Raw genomic sequence first — 19833 nt, forward strand, 5'->3', positions numbered from 1 at the left:
CGGCAGAAGGAGAAGAAGAGAAAACTTGGAGTTGTGTTTTTTTTTTTTGAAAAGAAAAGTGATTTCTTGCCTTGGAAGGCAACTTATTTAAATAAGGGTTTTGTTTGTTTTTTTTTTTTTTTTTCTGCAGCCACAAAATAAATAAATAAAGAAAAGGGATTGCCAAAAATAAAATGACTAAACTATCCCTCAAAATAACCTAAACTTAAATTATAACCTAGGGGCATTTTGGTAATTTTACTAATTCCCCAATCCAACATTCTAATAAAATTCTAACTTAATCCGGGATATTCTCAAAATAATTCTTTCATTTAATGTCGTGACATTGCTAACCACATAGCTAAATTTCCACAATTACCGGGCCCAAAATAACGTATTTCATTAAATAATTTCTCAAAAATTCATCTAAGTAAGATCATAATCCTACTTCATTTTCCAAGTAATTACATATTTAATAAAATATGTCCATTTAAATATTATTTATTTTCTGGGATATTACAGCAAATCCTGGATAGAAAGGATAAAGTCCTTCGGAATAAAACCATAGCATTGATCAAAGTACTTTGGAGAAACAACGAGGTGGAGGAAGCTACCTTGGAACTAGAGTCAGATATGAGAGCTCAATATCCAGAGTTATTCAGGTTAGATTTCGGGGAACAAATCCTTTTAAGGGGGGAATAGTTGTAAAGACCGCTTAGTTTACTTTGGAGATTAGCAGTTAATTATGTTTGATTATGGAAAATTATTTATAGCTATTTAAATAATTATTTATGCTATTATTGTTGAATTCTGAAATGCATTTTATGTCATTTAGTGATTTTCATAATTTTGCATTTCCGGTGCCCGGTAACATGGAACTCGGTGTTTGGCTCAGTACAATCACAACTTAGTATGTTAGTATTTTGGGACGGTTTATTAGACATTGGGAATGTCGGGATTGGTCGGGAATTTAGAATTTCCCAAAAATACCCCTTTAGTGCTCTTTATGCTATTTTAGTGTGAAGGGGCAAAATATTCATTTTGCCCCATTTATGTTTGTCCTTTAGTGGACTTAGAAATTGGAAATTTAAATGTTATTTGATTTATATTGGCTGAAATAAAAGGTTTATTAGTTGATTATTTTCTCTCATTTCATTAAAAGTAAAAGTTAGAAAATTTAGAAAAAAAAAAAGAAAGAAAAGCTCTCTCTCTTTCCCTCTTGTATTCGGCCCTCCTTGAGCAGCAAGAAGGTGGGATTCTTCTTGGTGATTCAAGCTCTTTGTAGTAAGGTTTTTGTGATCAAGTTGTTGGTATGTTTTCCTTAGCTTTTCTTTAAGTTTTTTTGAAGTTTTGAGAAATGTTTATAGGTTGCATGCTTAGCTTTGAGATGTTGTTGCTGCTATAGTTCTAGGTTGTTTTCTATGATTGTATATGCTTGAATTAAATGGATTTGAGTAGGTTTGAAGCATACTAGATGGTTTAACCAAGTTTGGATCTTTTTAGTTCAAAAATTATATTTTCTATGAAAAGTTAAGAAATTGGTTGTTGTGATTGTTGCATGAGTTTGTGTATGTATTCTACAGTTTCTAAATGCATGTTTATGTAGTTTCAATCAAGTTTAAATGCTTGTAGGTGAGCTTTAGCCAAGTTTGAGTTTTCAACTCAAAGCTTAGAGCTCACATGGCATTTTTGGTATCTGTGGTTTCTGGATGGCTTTGTTGCTTTAGACTTGTTCTTTAGGGTATATAGAACAGGTCTGGAAGGTTTTGTTTGAATTGGATTAGATTTGAAAGAGTTATGAATTTTTGGTTGCTTCCTGCGAGGAACCTAAATTACGGTTGTGCAACCGGAATTCCGGATGAAGGTTCAAGATTTCCCAGAACCGGAATTCCAGTTGGGTAACCGGTCTGCCGGTTGGGAAATTTTTAGGAACCTTAGATTTTCTCATTTTTATGTTATTTGGGGTATTGCCATGCTGTTTATCGATAGGGAAACTTTTAGTTTCTAGTTTAAGTCCCCGGGAAGTGATTTAGCGTATCACTTATTAGTGTTGTGCTTCTTATGGTTTAGGAGCCTGTAAACCGCCGCGCAGTTCGTTCCAGTCAGGTTGACCGGCACACCTGAATTCGGAATACAGGTAAGATTAGTATAACAGTATGCATATGTATTACATGTTTAGCGTGCATGTAGGAAGCTTGTTAGATTACATTAGATATGTATGTTGGCTTCGAACCATCCGACTGTGTCACATCGGTAGAGGCTAGAGTATGACTAGCAGCTGGAGTATGACCAGTGTACCGAGTATAGGTTGACACTGTATCACATCAGTACAAGCTAGAGTAGGACTAGCAGCTGGAGTATGACTAGTGTATCGAGTATAGGCTGATACTAGGGTTGGTGGTTCTGTACTATTTGACGTATCACATCAGTACAGGCTAGAGTATGACTAGCAGCTGGAGTATGACCAGTGTACTGAGTATAGGCTGATACTGTAACACATCGGTAAAGGCTAGAGTAGGACTAGCAGCTGAAGTATGACCAGTGTACCGAGTATAGGCTGTTACTTGTCAATAGTACCATCTTATGAACGTTCAGGACTCAGTATCGTGTGGGAGACGACAGTTAGGGTTATGGTCAGGGGTATGGGTGTCTGATCATAACTCGGGATTTATGTATGATATTTGATTATGCTTTTCTTACTGAGTCTGTCGACTCACAGTGCTATCTTTATGTGTAGGTAAGGGCAAGGCTAAGGCTAAAGAACCGTGAGAGCGAGCCGGTGAAGATTGTACATGTCGGGGCGGTTAGGTCTGGAGCGTACGATCCTCAGGACAGCAAGGCTTTTTGTAATTAGTCGCTAGGCGACAAGTATTTTGTTTAGTCAGTAAACTTTTATAAAATGTTTTGTAATCGGGATCCAGAGTATTTTTGTATAAATATGTTATGAGTTTAATTAAAAAAGCAAAAATTTTAATTAGTCACGATTTCCATAAACCTCGTTGATTAGCAACGAGCTGCACAGTACGTTTAAACATCACGTAATACGCCTATGCTAGTTAGGGTGTTACAACATAGGTCTCCACTACCCTAATACACGTGGAGGCCTGTGTCTTTGATTATTTTGAATTAAGCAACGACATAGGTCTCATCTACCCTAACACAATATTAGATACACGTGGACACCTACGTCTTCAGCAATTTTAAAATAACCGACGACATAGGTCTATAAAACTCTAATTTCAGAATTAAAACTCTCATTTTCTTCTTTCTACTCCATGTTTCTCTCAACACAAAAATGTCGATGCCATCCTCCATTTCCTCCATAATAATTTTTCTTGTAAACCATCTAGTTTTCTCACCGAAACACATGTCCACTATAAAAATTAATTTATTCTAAGATATGAGAGTAGATGTGAGAGTTTAGGTTGATGGTTTTGTAGGATTTTTAGAGAACAGTAGTAATCGGCTATTGACAGTGATTTTCAGAGTTTTAATGTTGCCTTTTAGCTTGCATTGAGGTAAAAATTACTTTTAAATATGCCTTTTATCATACATTGTATTTTTTTAGTGAGTGTGATATAAGGTTTGGATATCGCAGTGGTTGTCAGAAAATGCACGATGGTTTTCAAAACATCACACACGGAGCTCGAACATTTGGTGGTGTAAACCGTGGTGATTGAAAAATAATGTTGTTTAATGATTTTGATTTTAGGATTTTGAGGGTTTAGAGCTTGGCAACGATCATATTAAATGTTGGCTTCCATTTAGGGAATAAATACCGATTATTATTTTTTTTTTCTATAAAAATAAATCCATATGCCTCGCCCCCCATACTTTTTTGGTATTTTCAGGACTTCGCTTCATTTATCTTCGGTAGCAAGATTTTATTTAACTGAAGATAAAGCGACTTAAAAATCGAAAATTAAAATTTTCTAGTAGTGTTGACTCATTTATTGAGTTAATTTTGCACAAAAGCTTACACCATTCATTAGACCATTTCTAATGCATGGTATAAATTTTGTGTTAAAGTTGGCTCAAAAGATAAGTAAATGTTATATTTAGTCTAAATTTTATATTTATACTCAAATGCACTAAGGGTAAAACAAACTATTTGATAAAAATGTGTAAAAAAAGTCAAGAAAAATATTATTAAATTTTTATTGTAAGAATATAAAAAATATATTAAATATATAAATAAAAATATAAAAATATTAATTGCATTAGTGAGTGGTAAAATAGTAAATAACAAAGTGATATTTATTGTGGTGTAAAATTTGATCCATATTATATTTTGCGTTAAATTTGACACAATTTTTAACATTTGTCACATTTAGACCGCAATACACCATTATTAGAATTCAATTTTATGAACATAAGCTAAAAAATATATACACCACATTTATCACATTTTATTAGAGATGGGGTATTTAACACATAAGGGGCTCGTTTGGTATGTTGTATTAGGTCGTATTGTATTTTATTATCTAATATTAAATTGGAGTATATATCATATTTTTATACAATATTATGTTAAATTTTGATTTATACTAGCTAAAATATTATATATTTAGGTGCCCATAAAAGTCAATACCATATATAGTTTAATATAAAAATATTGCATAAAATATATTTTAATATAGGAATATGCTTAGGTAGAGTCACGAAAAATATCTCTACATACAGACATTTTTTTTTTCATTATGTGTCACTCTATTATTTAATACTAATAATTAATTAATTCATTTTATATTATTTTTATTTCTTTTTTTTAATAATTTAGTGATCCCTAATAAGGAAAGTTAGCTAATATTCAACATTGTGGATCCTAAAGCCTCATTTACTATTAAATCTTCAAATAAGGTGTCTGACATGTAATTTTTTTTTTTTTATTGAAACACTTCTGCAATATTTTTGTTTTGATATATAGTGAAACTTAGAGATTAAATATTATGATCCACATTAGACATATAAAACTAAAGTTTTAAATATATTTGATTATACAATTAATTAATCAAATAATACTAATTTTTTTTACCACAGTTCGCACTACAAAAAATTTTACTTTTAGTCACAACAAAACTTGTGACTAGAAGTGAAAAAGTTATGATTAATTATAAATTATTATTCTTATGTTGTGACTAAAATGTCCGTGGCAAAAAATATTAGTCACAAAAATTATTATTTATTGTGACTAAATGTATTTTTAGTCACAATACTTTTTGTGACTAAAATTAAATTAGTGATAACTTGTATCTAAAAACTATGTTTTTGTTACAAGTAACATTTTGTTGTGACTAATAATCACATTTAGTCACAAAAAAACTGTGTTGCGAGTAAAAAGTTGTCACTAAAAGTAATAATTTTTTATAGTGTAATATGACTCTATTAGTATGACTTTTGATAAATATTAATTAGCAACTTTCTTTATTAGGGGTCACTAAATTATTAAAAAAAAAATAAATAATATAAAAGGAATTAATTAATTATTAGTATAAAATAGTAGTTTGACACGTAATAAAAAAAAAATTGTCTTTATATACAGACAACTTTTGATTCTACTTAACTATTATCCTTTAATATAATATGTAATACGAAACGAAACCAAGTACTATAACACGATTAATTAATGGTTAGTAATTTTTAATATTACTATATAAGAGAAATGTTACTAAGGGATACCATTAAAGGTACAAAAAGTGACATATTGTCACATGTGTAATTTATTTTGTGTTCGATGCATATATATATATATTAATTAAATAAATAATAACCAGTTACAGCGCACCACACCCCGCAGTGTGGTGTTGGAGGCCGTTGCGTAAGTAGCAATGCTCAAAAGATATAGGGCTTTAAACACTTATTTAGTTAAGGTCGTTGCAACTATATATATTCTGATCAAAATTTATGTTAAATTAAGACCTTAATTAGATCTCTGCCTTTATTTGCTTTTATTTGCGGGCGCACACACACTGACACACATATATATTTATGTATATATACAGACATTGTACTCCTTCTCAAAGAAAAAAGAAAAGAAATATATTGTTGTCCTCAACAGAAGAAAGTTCATAATAACATAGGTCGCAAGATGGGTATGTGTTCTTTTGGAGCTTTTCTTGCTGGAACAATTCTCGTTTTTTTAGCTTCACATTGTTATTCAGAGAAAGGTGCGATCATAACTATTATTTTCTTTATCTTAGCTCAAAATATTCACTGCATTAAGTTATGTAAGCACAATTTGAATAAACAAACAAGTAACTTTTACATATATACCTATGATCTTGTCTTGTGATGATCAATGTGAACACGAAATTAATATGAATATATTTTTAATTAATAAATTACATGCATGCACACGCAGATCCCTCATTTTTGAAAGAAGCAACATCAAGCCCAGAAGTAGTACACTACGACTACATAATCATTGGAGGAGGGACAGCCAGCTGTCCACTAGCAGCGACTCTCTCACAAAACGCCACCGTTTTAGTCCTTGAGAGAGGCGGCTCACCCTACGGCAACCCCTCCATAACCAACCTAGGCAACTTCTTGACCAATCTTTTGGATATCTCCCCCAACTCACCAGCACAACTGTTCCTCTCCGAGGACGGAGTGTTCAGCCATCGCGCCCGCATCCTTGGCGGAGGCTCGGCTTTAAACGCCGGCTTTTACAGCCGCGGCAGCGCCGCTTTTGTGGAAAAAGCGGGTTGGAATAAGACGTTGGTGGAAGAATCGTATGAGTGGGTGGAAAAGAAGGTGGCGTTTGAGCCGGTGGTGGGGCCGTGGCAGTCGGCGGTGAGAGATGGCTTATTTGAAGCTGGAGTGTTCCCAAATAATGGATTTACGTATGAGCATTTGTATGGGACTAAGATTGGTGGAACCATTTTCGATGAACAAGGACATAGACATACTGCTGCGGATTTGCTTCAATATGCTGATCCATCCAACATTGTTGTTTATTTGCACGCAACTGTCCAGAAAATTCTCTTCAGATATAAACCAGGTGAAATTTCATTAATATATTATTTATTTATTTTTTGCATAAAATAATATACAATATTGGAAAGAATTTATTAATAATGTTGCGTCATCCAACAATAATAATTTTCTTAAATTGTAAATTATTACGCATAATATGACATAGCAATATCTATATAATATGTATATATTATATCTTTATACGTGGTGCTATTAACCACTACCACGTGCGTAGTTAACTTAACATAGCAAGAGAATTGGACATATGATGTTCCCTGGCTGGGTCGTAGTAGTTGGAATTCTATAATAGAGATATAATAAACAAAAGCCAAAAATTGCGTCCCAAAAGTTTATAATATATTTTGATGTAAATAAGTTTGGAATCTCCAAAAATAATTACAACTTACAGCTTTAAGTTTGAAATTCTTATAAATCTGTTAGTCCTCTGTTTTTAATGAATCTGTTAATTCTATCTTAAAATATTACATGTTTGATATTAAATTACGGTATAAATCTCTACAAAATTTACTTAATATATATAAGTCACAGAAAAGTTTATTAATAAGTTCTAATTTCAAAAAATTATAGTCATAACCCTTAAGTTCGACATTTTCGTTAGTCTGTAGGTACCCAACTTAAAAACTTTGTTTGTAGTTGTAAAAATTTCCACGTTAAAAATTTATTGGTGAACAACATAAAAATTATTTAAAACTTTAATAATCATTTTTTTCAATTTTTTTTATTAAAAATTAAACAATTTTATATATATATAAAAAAAATTTATGATTCGCCACCTACCATTCTTGATAGTGGAGGCTTGCCGCCCATAAAGGTCATCTATCACTACAAAATTAAAACTGTTACTTTCAGTGATAATTTTTTAGTCACAACATAAATTTTTTGTGACTAAATTGACATTTAATTAGTCACAACAAAAACATACTTGTGACTAAAAAGTAGTATTTAGATACAAGTTGTCACTAAGTTAGTTTTAGTCACAACAAGTATTGTGACAAAAACACATTTAGTCACAAAAAAATATAATTTTTCGGGCTAATACGTTTAGCCATGGACCTTGTAATCACAACATAAGAATGAAAATTTATAATTAGTTGTGACTAAAAGTAAAAAAATTTGTAGTGATTCATCTCCACTTTTTTCCTTGTCCCATCCCACGATCCCATGCTGAAAACCCAAAAAAATATAACAAAGCAAAAAAAACAAAAAAAATCCAAAAAACCCTAAATAGCTGCACATGCATTGCTCTGACTATCTCCCTGAATCTATTGCACTAGTCCCCATCTTCGGTGGGTGGTGCGTTTTAGTGGTCGTTTCTTTTATCTTAGCTTCTATGGTTCAAACTATATTTAGATTTTTTTTAGAGAGACCCCTCTTGCTAATAGAAATTGAAGAGTTTTAGAACACACCAAAGCTAAAGATGTTGTGTTAGTAGTGAACTAAAAGAAAGAAAAAAAAGATAAAGAGAAAGGTTAATTAATTATTATTTAAAATAATTTATTTATTTTTTTGTTACACGTGAAATTTTTTGAAACAACAAATGGTGCAGTTAAATTAAGTACATACGGAACTAACGAGAATCTTGAGTTTGGGATTGTTGTCAAAAAATTTCGAGATTGAGACTTATCTGCATCAAAATGAACTCTTATTAGAGACTTATAGCACAATTTAATCTCAACACTTGACATTTTAACAGATCCGTTAAAAAGAGGACCAACAGACTTATAAGAATCTCGAGCTTGGAGACTATTGACACTATTTTTCTAGGATGGAAACTTATCTACATCAAAGTAAATTTTTGAAGGACTTTGACAATAATTTTCCTTAAACCAATTTAATTACATATCTAACCTTCTTATACAAGAGGCAGTTGAATGACTTGAACAAAATTTATAAATAGTGTACAAAAATGGTTAAGAGTACTAATTTTCAGTATATATAATTATACTACGTGATGTAAGTTATAATGCAACTATTTCTTTCTAGTTTAAATGTATTATTTCCTTATATAGAAAATTGGTAAAGAAAAATAGAATAGCTTGAAGGTTTTAATTTCAAACTATCAACTATCAAGTACATGCAAGTGACAATCACCAAAAAAAAGTACATGCGACTGACAGAATGAGAGATTGTGTGAAAAAGTTAATATGTAGATTTTTTTTAAGAACCCCTTAGTTTCTATTTTATAAGTTGCTCCCTTACTGTGTGTTGCCTACTTTTTATCCTTTCTTTTTTTTTTTAATTTTTATCACAATGTTTAGTGTGTATATAGACTATATATAGTCTGAGTAAATGAGTATTGACATCTCTTTTGTTGATAACATAGCATTATTAATGTTGCAGGAGCATCAAGGCCTGAGGCATATGGGGTAATTTATAAAGATTCAAATGGAATTTTACACAGGGCCTACTTAATCAATAACTCCAAAAATGAAATTATAGTGTCAGCTGGAGCTCTAGGAAGCCCCCAGTTATTAATGTTGAGTGGAATTGGGCCAGCCCACCATCTAAAGGCCCACGGTATCAATGTCGTAATGGATCAACCCATGGTTGGGCAAGGGATGGCTGATAATTCAATGAATATTCTCTTTATACCTTCGCCTATGCCGGTTGAGGTCTCACTGATCGAAGCTGTGGGTATCACAAGGTTTCATAGCTTCATAGAAGCAGCCAGTGGATTGAGCATTTCTCTTCCTTTAGTTCAAGAACTTCATAAGTATTTTGAGCCTATTCTATATCAGGTTCTTTTTTCTCTAAATTCTCCCTAAAATATATATATATATATAGTAATTAATAGTTTTTAATGGGACTAATATTGTTTGACACCATTTAAAGTTATACTGTTATTGATCTAATTAAATATTTGCTTTTATATAATTTAAATTAATAACTATTATAGAATATCGTTAATTATTTATAAACTGCTACCTTAAAATGATGCTAAACGTTACTAGGCCCTAATAGCAATACTCATGACTATAAATTATCAAGTATTATTTTGATTCATTATTAGGTATATAAATAGATTATGCATCACCATGAAAAAATCTATAATGCACCCTTCTAAAGGGGTGTACTTATACACCCTTATTAATTTCGGTATTCGGAATAATTTCTAATTAAGTCTATTTTTTTCCATTGTCATATATGTTATAATTATTTAAGATATCTTGTAAAATCTTAAGAAATTCCAGAAAAAATTACACATAAAAAATAGGGTTCAAATAGTCTATTACATGAGTGATTCTTTTATTTTATACATGTGTGAAATAGACTGTTTAAACACTATTTTATATACTGTAAATTGTTCTAAATTTCTCAAAACTTTACTAGACGTCTTAAATAACTATAAGGTATAGAACTATACAAAAAATTAGAATAAAAGTTTTTCTTAAATATCGAAACAGATAGAAAATGCATCAATGTGTACCTCTTTTAGATGGTACATTGTAGAATAGCCATATATATTTAACAATATTATACTAATTCTAAATAAATATATATTGAAGAAATAAATACATAAATATATATTATCCATATTTTACGGAGCAGTAATGTAAGCATTTCCAAAGGACTATATAGGCAAAACAAGCCCATTTATTGGCCTAATTAGGTTAATAACTCATCCCATAAGTGGAGTCAAGCCATGGCTCCAAATTCGGATGCAAGTGTAGTTAAATACATAATAAGGTTAGACCACTCTACTCCGTGAGATACTGTTTGGTTCAAAAGACAAAGAGTCCACCATGACAAATTCAGTACCCTCATGGGGTAATGTAGACGTAAGTAGTCGAAGAGACATTCAGATAGTTCCCAAATATCACCTTCCAATATGCCCACCAAACACAGGGCCTGGCTATGACAGAGGTTTGTCCCCTACTTTAGCCCCGCAGAGTGTGTTTTACACTAAAAACATATCACCTTTTTTTTTCCAATACCATATTCTCTGAAATTCTCGGTACAGACATAGCTGCCCACAAAACCAGGCATCCTAAAATGGTCCCCGCTCGCATGGACGATTGCAATCTTGTCAATATGGCCTCACTCAATTGGCCCAAAGTCAGTATATTTTATTTTTGTCCCCATCAGTGGGCCTATTTTGCACCTTAGAATCCTATTGAGTCTGAGTATATCCATACCAGGTTGTAGCCTATAAATAGAACATAATCCCTTCATGAAAGGCAATCGATCGATTGGAAATTAATTTTTGGGATCAAGAACTAAGGATTGGGGTTCTTCATCTAGGGAAAAAATACTTTTGTAATAACACCTTGAAGTTTTTCTACCTCAATAATATTAACTCGTGGACTAGAGTTCATTAACACTCGAACCACGTAAAAACCCTTGCCTCTTCTTCTTTCATTCATTTCTTTGTTAAACTTATTTATTTTAGAATTAGTGTCTGAAAATGTCGGTTAAAAATTAGGTGCTTTCATTGAGATTTGAGGAAATAATTACCAAAGTTGTCATCGACAACGATGGTTGCAACCCAAAAGGTAGTGGTCAAACCACCTGCTCGAGATGGTAGGAACAATGTCACTGACGATGGCGAGAACCAGCTCCCCTAAAAAACTCTCTGGTAATTGTCGTAGGGGGCAGGGAAACGTCAAAGGTGGGAAACCGTTCACACCAAGAAGACCAGTATCGTATGGAACAACTTGTTAATGATCCTATTGAGGAGGATGAGTTGGAAGGTCATGGAGATGACCCTAAAGACTGCCACAATGAAAACTATAACTAGGAATATGAAGAAGAGTACTATGAGCAAGATCCTGAAGTGGTAAGATTGGGATAGGAACTCATAGATACTCAGAAAAGATTGGGGGAGTAGGAAGAGTTTCCTAAAAATTGCAAGAAGCTCTTGCACAACTACATGCTAATGCAAATCTCCAAACAGAAAACATCCTTATCCCATCATTCAACCATCTTGGAGCTAGGCCATCTGTCCCAGCAAATGATAAAGGAAAAGGTATAATGGGTGCCCCTCTGAGGAAACCCATAAGCAATGTTCCACGGAACAACTATAAAGCAGTTGACGAACCTCAGCAGAAAGAAATGGACGCTTAAACCCCAAAGCTAAGTCGACCGATCAATAGAGTCGTGCATAACAATGGGCCAAGGGCTTAGGTACGCGGACCCAACATTTGAGGATGGAAAAACTTCCCCAGTGATTCTATTAACCAGAGAATTCATGTGGAGGACCTCAACTCGAATGATAGCATGACAACACGGACCCCAGGAAACACTGAATGAAAATTAGGAAAAACCAAAGATTGAGAAAGTAAGGCCTCGTAGAGGTGATTTAAGAAACAACCTAAACGATAGAATCTAAGGATGCGAGCTCCTATATGATCATACAAGATGGTTAGAAGATCAGAAAACTGCATTAACAAAACTCAAGGACTATATGGCCCAGAAACAAAGTGGTGCCATATCTGACTCAAAAGATGAAGATCTAGAGCCATGTGTAAAGAGAATCATTGAGACACAGTTGCTAGAAAGTTTTTGAATGCCACAAATAGAGTTGCGCGTGGGAAACATAAACCCCAGAGCCTACCTATGGAAGTACAACAGACTAATGTAGTTGGTGTAAGTGAAGATGGGAAATGCTTATATTTCTCTTTAACATTGTCCAAACTCGTCAAGGACTTGTGGAAGTGGTTGTCGTCTATGTCCATCCGAAATTGGAAAGATCTATACAATCCATGTTGCGGGAGCAGTAGCCGCAAAGGACTTTGATATGAGGTTAGCTCAATGGCCAACATTAGGCAATAAGATAGGGAAAGCCTAAATGCTTATATCCAACAGATGATTGAGGCAGTAGGAAAAATAAAAGTGAGTGATGACATGAAATCATTGGCCCTGTGGTCAAGGATTGTGGCAGGATCCCTATTCTGGAATGAAATACAAAGGCAAAGGTCTGATACTTTGTCACATTTCTTGCAATAGCCTAAGGTTTAATTAGTTTGGAAGAAGCATATACCCAAGTCTTCGGAGTAACTCCGACACCATATCACAGAATCAGTAATTCTATGTTTGCATGACAACTCTTAGTTATGGTTATTGTACCTCCCAGAACCCAGTATACCAATCCAATCATTTATGGCCTAGTTACCTCAGGGTATGCACTTCTGTAAACAAATTTCTCCAGTTTTGGAATAGGACATGTTGGATATAGTTTTTCTCCCGGATAAACATATACACAAATCAACAAACAAAAATTCCAGAGTTAGGAGTAAGCCAATCGCAGAATAAGATGAATGGAAAGACTCAGAGCTGTAGGGAGGATACATAAAAAATTGAAGAAAGGATATGAGCCCAATATACTGAGTATATTAATTTGATTGACACTACAGAGAATGTCTAAAGAGTTACGTGCAATTCGATTTATTATAGAATTCCCCCACTTATGTATAAGGATGGAAATCACAAAAGGGATCCTAAAAGGAGGTTCAAGTACCATTGTGACATCATGCACATGACTATTGATGGTATGAAATTGTTAACTACGTAATAGCCAAAACTTAAGATTTGAACTTAAAACATAAAATGAAGATGAAAATATCAATGTGTGTTTTGAGCAAAATAGAGGGGAACGTATCTTTTTATTTCTTTAAGTCTAGTGTTACAAAATGATTTTCTAAACCCTCTTACACCTAAAAATAGAGTATTTATAGGTTCTAATGGCCTAGGATACACTTGTGGTCCCCAAGAGACAAACTAACGTCCTGGTACTACAAGCTACTAGTGTAGGAGGTGGTCTTGTGCCTTGTACCTTTATCTAGTGTCAGGTGGTCCTAGGTTGCAGAGGTGGTTGCCATTGTATATTCTTGGTTGGGATGTCAAGGCTTGCAAGTGTGGTGCCTCCACTACTTGTACCTTCTCGGTAACAAAATTATAGGAGGCGTGGTCGTACTCCATTCACATGCATGCCTCATCCTTGTGATTGTGCCTCAACTGATTTTGTCCTTAACACTTATGGTGGATTCACTAAGCATGGTTATGTCATCGAGAAGAGCATTACCAAGAAGCTTATGGTGCATCCTTAGCCAAGAGGTTTGCATGCATGCTGGCTGATTGGCTTCGTATGCATGCTGGCTAAGTGGCCTTGCGTGCAGGTTGACAAAGTTACTTTGCATGCTTGTTGGCCGAGTGGCTTTGCATGCATACTAGTCAAGTGGCCTTGCATGCATCCTAACTGAGTGGCCTTGCATGCGTCCTGGCTCCACACCTCCAGCTCCTTGAGCTTGTTCATCTTCAAGGTCAAAAATCATCTCTTGTGCGAATCTATCTACCTCAGCCATAGCAAAAACTTGGAAAAAGAAGAAAAATCAAGCAATTAATACTGTAAACCAATAGACTTAGTAAGAGTACGGGAGAGTCCTTCCTTATAACTACTTTGAGAGGTCCCCGCCGGACCCAGAATCCAGAAGAAAGTTCTCTAAGGAACATTGCTCCAAAATAATTAGATTGGCAACATAAAGATACAAAATGAAAATTCTAAAATAAACCATCCAGCAGTGAAAGGGACCAATGGGAGAAAATGCAGTATTCACAAAGCTAACATACCACCACTGCAGAATAAATTTACTAAGCTAAGTTCCTCTAATCGACCTAATAACCCACCATCACGATAAATATCCTAAGAACCACCCTACACAGCAGAGCATGCAACAAAGATTCTAACAAATCTTCGACTACATAGCTAGCCACCAAGAATTTCTATTTGGAACAAAAATGACTTTGATAAAAATTAAAGTATAAGTTTGAAGTTAAAAATGCTTACTTATGGAAATGACAGTTGAGGGAACTTGATATAAAAATTTGAGCCTTGCTTGAAAGTCTCGAGTTCTCTACAATAGTTCATTGACCCCTAATCAAAAATCTCGTGACCCAAATGGCTTTGAAGGATCAATTGTGAGGACTGGGGTGGCATGTCTGGATCTATTCTTGATCAAATTTGAAGTTGAATGTTAAGGATCTCAGTCATGATGCAGGTTATTCACCAGAAAAAGCATTGGAGATTTTGTCTTTCCTAGACAATTTTCTTCTCTTGGAATTTTTTTAATTCGATGGCTGAAATGGAGAAAATTTTGACTGGTCTATTTTCACTATATTTATACTAAAAGTGGCAATCAACATGCTTTTGAAGCAAACAGTCTAGATCATGTCTTAAAAAACACAAAGAAGATCCAACAGTTTTGGGATACGGAAAGGCTACATTTAATATTGTATGTGGGATTATATTTGCCTCTAAAATTCCACTAACATAAACCACTCTTCATCTCGCCTCCCTAGACCTCATATGCTTCCCTAAGGCATGTAGTGTGCATGGACCAAAACCCACGTGACACATGTACTCCGTTCTAGGGAGATGAAATGATTACAGACTTCTACCACCTATTGCTTAAAAATTCCAAAAGGGCACACGAATTAACAATTCCACATCCATAAGTGCATTTAGGAGTGTGTTGCAAGCCTCCTTACCTCTCTAGCCCCGAAGACTTGGGAATAGATGTTATCCATATTTTTAGAGCAGTGACGCATTTATAAAGGACTACATCAGCCAAAGTAGGCCCATTCTTGGGCCAAATCAGGTTAATAACTCAAGCCATTAGCGCAGTCAAGCTATGACTCTAGATCTAGGTGCAAGTCCAATAGCAGGGCTGAACCACAGTGGTTTGGGAGATTCTTTTTGGTACAGAAGATGAAGAGTCCACCAGGACTAACCCAGATACCCTTATGGGGTTATCTGGACGTAGGAAGTCGTAGAGACATTTAAATAGTTCATAAATATCACCTTCCATGATGTCCACCAGACACAGGACCCCACTATGTCAGGGGTTTATCCCCTACATGAGGCTTGGGGAATGCGTGCACCACAGAAAGAAGATCATCTTTCTGTCCAACACCATATTCTCTGACATTCTCAATACGGATATTGTTGAAAACAACATCTGGCCTCCTCAAATTGTCCTCGCTCATCATCTTCTGAATTGAGCCTCACTCAATTGGCCTAAACTCAATATATATTGTATTTTTACCTCATCTATGTGCCTAATTTACACCTTAGAATCCTACTGAGTCTAGGTATATCCATACCCGGTTGTAGTACTATATAAATAGAATATGACCCTTCCATGCAAGGGGATCAATAAATTGGAAATTGATTTCTAGGATCCAAAACTAAGGATTAGGGTTCTTCATCTCGGGCAAAAATAATTGTGTATGTTGATGATTCATTATTTATGAAGCATTTTCAGGCTAGTTTTATCTTCTTATTGGTGTATGTTGATGATGTCATCTTGCTCGATAACAACTTAGATTAGTTGGAAATATTAAGAACTAGGTTAAGCAGTAGATTCAAGCTAAAGAATCTAGGCAACTTGAAGTACTTCTTAGGACTAGAAGTTGCAAGATTAGAGGAAGGAGTTTTCATTTCTCAAAGTCCTTATGCACCAGAGTTATTGGAAGACCTTATTTTTTAGGTTGCAAACCAATGAACATTCTAATAGAAGAAAATTTGAAGCTAATGTAGGATGACAAAGAAAAGCTTGCACATCCCACACTTGACGGAGGAATAGTGGGAAATTACAGTACCTAATTATTACTGAACTAGATATTTCTTTTCTAGTAAACAAGTTGAGCAATTTTTTTTCATACAAGGAGGTCAACAATAGGTTTCTGCATTTTCCTAGGCAAGTTATGATTTCACGAAAATGTAAGAAACAACGCACATATCAAGGTCCTTAGCAAAGGTTGAATACAGGGCCATGGCTAATACAACATATGAACTTATTTTGTTACTTTTTATTTTGAAAGAGGTGAAGATTGAACATAAGGGATCTTCTTTGATGCATTGTGACAACAAGTCTTCCCAGCACATAGAAGCTAATCTAGTTTTTCATAAGAGAACCAAGAATATTAAAATTGATTGGCAATTGATTAGAGAAAACGCTCAAGAGGGGAGTGATAAAAATAACTCACGTCTCAACAAATAAATTTGCTAACATTCTCACCAAACCATTGTTTCCAACACAGTTCAAAGTGTTTATAACACACCTTGAGGGAAAGTAGTAATCAAAAGCTTAGCTGTCTATTTGTTTAGCTAATAGTTAGTTAAATTTGGCACGTTTGTTAGTTGGTATGGTATATGCAAGTTGTAGAATGGTTAGTTTTCTGCTATAGGTTGTAATTCTTGTAGTAGCTACTAACTAATTCTATATCAGTGTCAATATTGATGTAACTCATATGCGTATGATTGGAATCTATAAAAAAAAGTTTTCCAATTCAATATTACTCTGAACACATCATTTGAATTTATGAAAAGATAAGAAAAAAAAATAGTACACAAGTATAGTTAACATTTTCTAGTTTTTTGTTTGTTTGGCATGACATGCAGATCACTAACCATACCTTCACCTCCACAAGGCCTGGTGAAAGAATTGATTTAGTTCCCAATAACATAACATTTAAAGGTGGAATCATTCTTCAAAAGGTGGATGGTCCAGTCTCCACAGGACATCTAGAGCTGAAGAACACCAACATTGATAAGAACCCATCAGTGACTTTTAACTACTACAAAGAACAGGAGGACTTAAACCGATGTGTTGGAGGTATGGAGACCATTATTGGTGTCATCAATTCTAAAGCATTTTCCAGGTTTCAGTATCCAAACATACCAGTTCAATTATATCTGAACTTAATAGAGAAAGTTCCTTTAAATTTGAGGCCCAAACACGTTGGTCCTTCTATTTCCCTAGAACAATTTTGCAGAGACACAGTGATGAGCATATGGCATTACCATGGAGGTTGCCAAGTTGGCAAAGTTGTTGACAATGAATATAAGGTTCTTGGTGTTGATGCTTTGAGGGTTATTGATGGTTCAACTTTTATGGCCTCTCCTGGAACTAATCCCCAAGCTACTGTTATGATGTTGGGAAGGTAATTATTCTTTGAACTTTGTTATAGGAAACTACATCACTTTCCTAATTGATTACTCAAATATAATTTAGAATATATAATTAACGTATTTTTCGAATTACGAAAACTATTATAATTTGTCTCATGATTATTTCTTACTATTGTCGAAACGTTTCTTGTCATTTAAAATAAATAAATTTGGCAGTAATAAAAATTTGGAGGATATAAAATATGATAGTGTTCATATTTAGGAGGTAAAATTATTAATTTTCTGATATAAGTCTAACAAAATGTCTCATATTTCACTAATGTTTAAAGTAAAAGATTAATATTCACCATGGCTAATTTATATATGATAACCTTTACGTACAATTTTTGTTTAGTTCAATAATTTAATATATTAATAGATAATGGTTGTTGCATTTGCAGGTACATGGGAAGTAGGATTCTGCATGCTAGGGCTTCCGGGAATAAATGATTTCTAGCTAGCATGAATGAATCCTTAGTATGATCTATTCTCGATTAATATTTATTCATAATATAACAATTTTACCAAAATTAAGTTATGGACCCTACTACAATTATTTGTTTGCAACAATAAAATTTTATGAGTAGATCATGCTAAAATTTAGAAGTGATGATGACATACAATTTTGAATCGGTGATGATTACTGTTGGAATGGGTTGTATAAATACAACTTTTTATATTAATTAGGGAAAGCACTGTGTTTCAAATTTTTGTAATCTTATATTATACTTATAACGAGTGATATAATCTAAAATATTATTATTAATTTTTATAAAAGAATTGATTATAAATTTGTTAATTTTATTATATAATTGTATACTATTTTATCATTATTTATAATTTATTATTTTATATAATTCTTTTAGGTAAGTATATCAAATATGACTTAGAAGAGAAATAAATAAAAAATATGAGAAAGAAAAAAAATAATAAATTGCTAATTCACATTTTTTGGCTTATAAATATATAGATATATTATTTAAACTAGTATATTGTTACGTGCGATGCACGTATGCTATGTTTTATATTAAGTATTATATTATGAGTTCGGAAGGAAATAAATGAATCAAAAATAAATAATATTTAATTTAAAGAGATTTGAATAATAAATTTAAATTAAACTTTTATGTCCAGTAAAAACATATTGGAAACAATAATAATAAGGTTATAATATATGTTGCATTTGTTCCAGTTCTTAAAATAATAGCAGCAAGAACATCTTTGACCTGGAAAAACAAATATTACAAAATTAAGAATAAGCAAATATTATTTAATTTTTTGGTTTAATTATTGGGTTTATTTTTTGACATTTGAATTTAGCCGTGTAAAAAAATTTCAAAAATGGTAGGATTTGTTAGAGAGATATGTGGGTAAGATATTTTTTTAATTTAAAAAAAGATTGTTTAATTTTTTGGGTTTAATTATTGGGTTTATTTATTTGTTAACCTTAACAGTTAAACCAAGAATTGCGCTAGATAGGCACTTTTAATATATAAAGATATATAAATTTGATTTGATAACTTAAAATAATAATAAAAAATCAAATTATAACTAATTGAGCAAGGTCAAATTTATCAATCACACATATATTTTTGGACAAATCAAAATAAATATAAGAATACTTTCTTTATAGTATAGAAGTATACTAATAATGTAGTTCTTAATTCATGTGGGATTTTTACAAATAACAAAAAAAACTTACTAAGTCATATATCTCAATATCTACAAATATGTACAATGAATTAAATTTAATAAAATTCTCTTAAAATAGATTAAAATATTGTATGATGTCACCTCATTTTCTTTAGTACTGTCTGTTATATAAATATATGAGTAAATACAATTTTGAATCCTGTATTTTGCAAAAGTTACTAATTGGACTCTCTGTTTTGTTAAATGATAAAATAGAC

General features: G+C 33.1%; 1 protein-coding gene across 1 annotated transcript; it reads left to right on the forward strand.

Moving 5' to 3' along the window:
• Positions 1-5952: 5952 nt before the first annotated feature.
• On the forward strand, positions 5953-18677 carry LOC115715941 (protein HOTHEAD). Its single transcript, XM_030644622.2, has 5 exons — positions 5953-6146; positions 6341-6979; positions 9316-9713; positions 17375-17916; positions 18325-18677. The coding sequence occupies exons 1-5, from the start codon at positions 6068-6070 to the stop codon at positions 18371-18373; spliced, it is 1707 nt and encodes a 568-aa protein (XP_030500482.2). The 5' UTR covers positions 5953-6067; the 3' UTR covers positions 18374-18677.
• Positions 18678-19833: the final 1156 nt, after the last annotated feature.

Source organism: Cannabis sativa, chromosome 5, assembly GCF_029168945.1.
Source record: "Cannabis sativa cultivar Pink pepper isolate KNU-18-1 chromosome 5, ASM2916894v1, whole genome shotgun sequence".
In the NCBI taxonomy this organism is placed as follows: Eukaryota; Viridiplantae; Streptophyta; class Magnoliopsida; order Rosales; family Cannabaceae; genus Cannabis; species Cannabis sativa.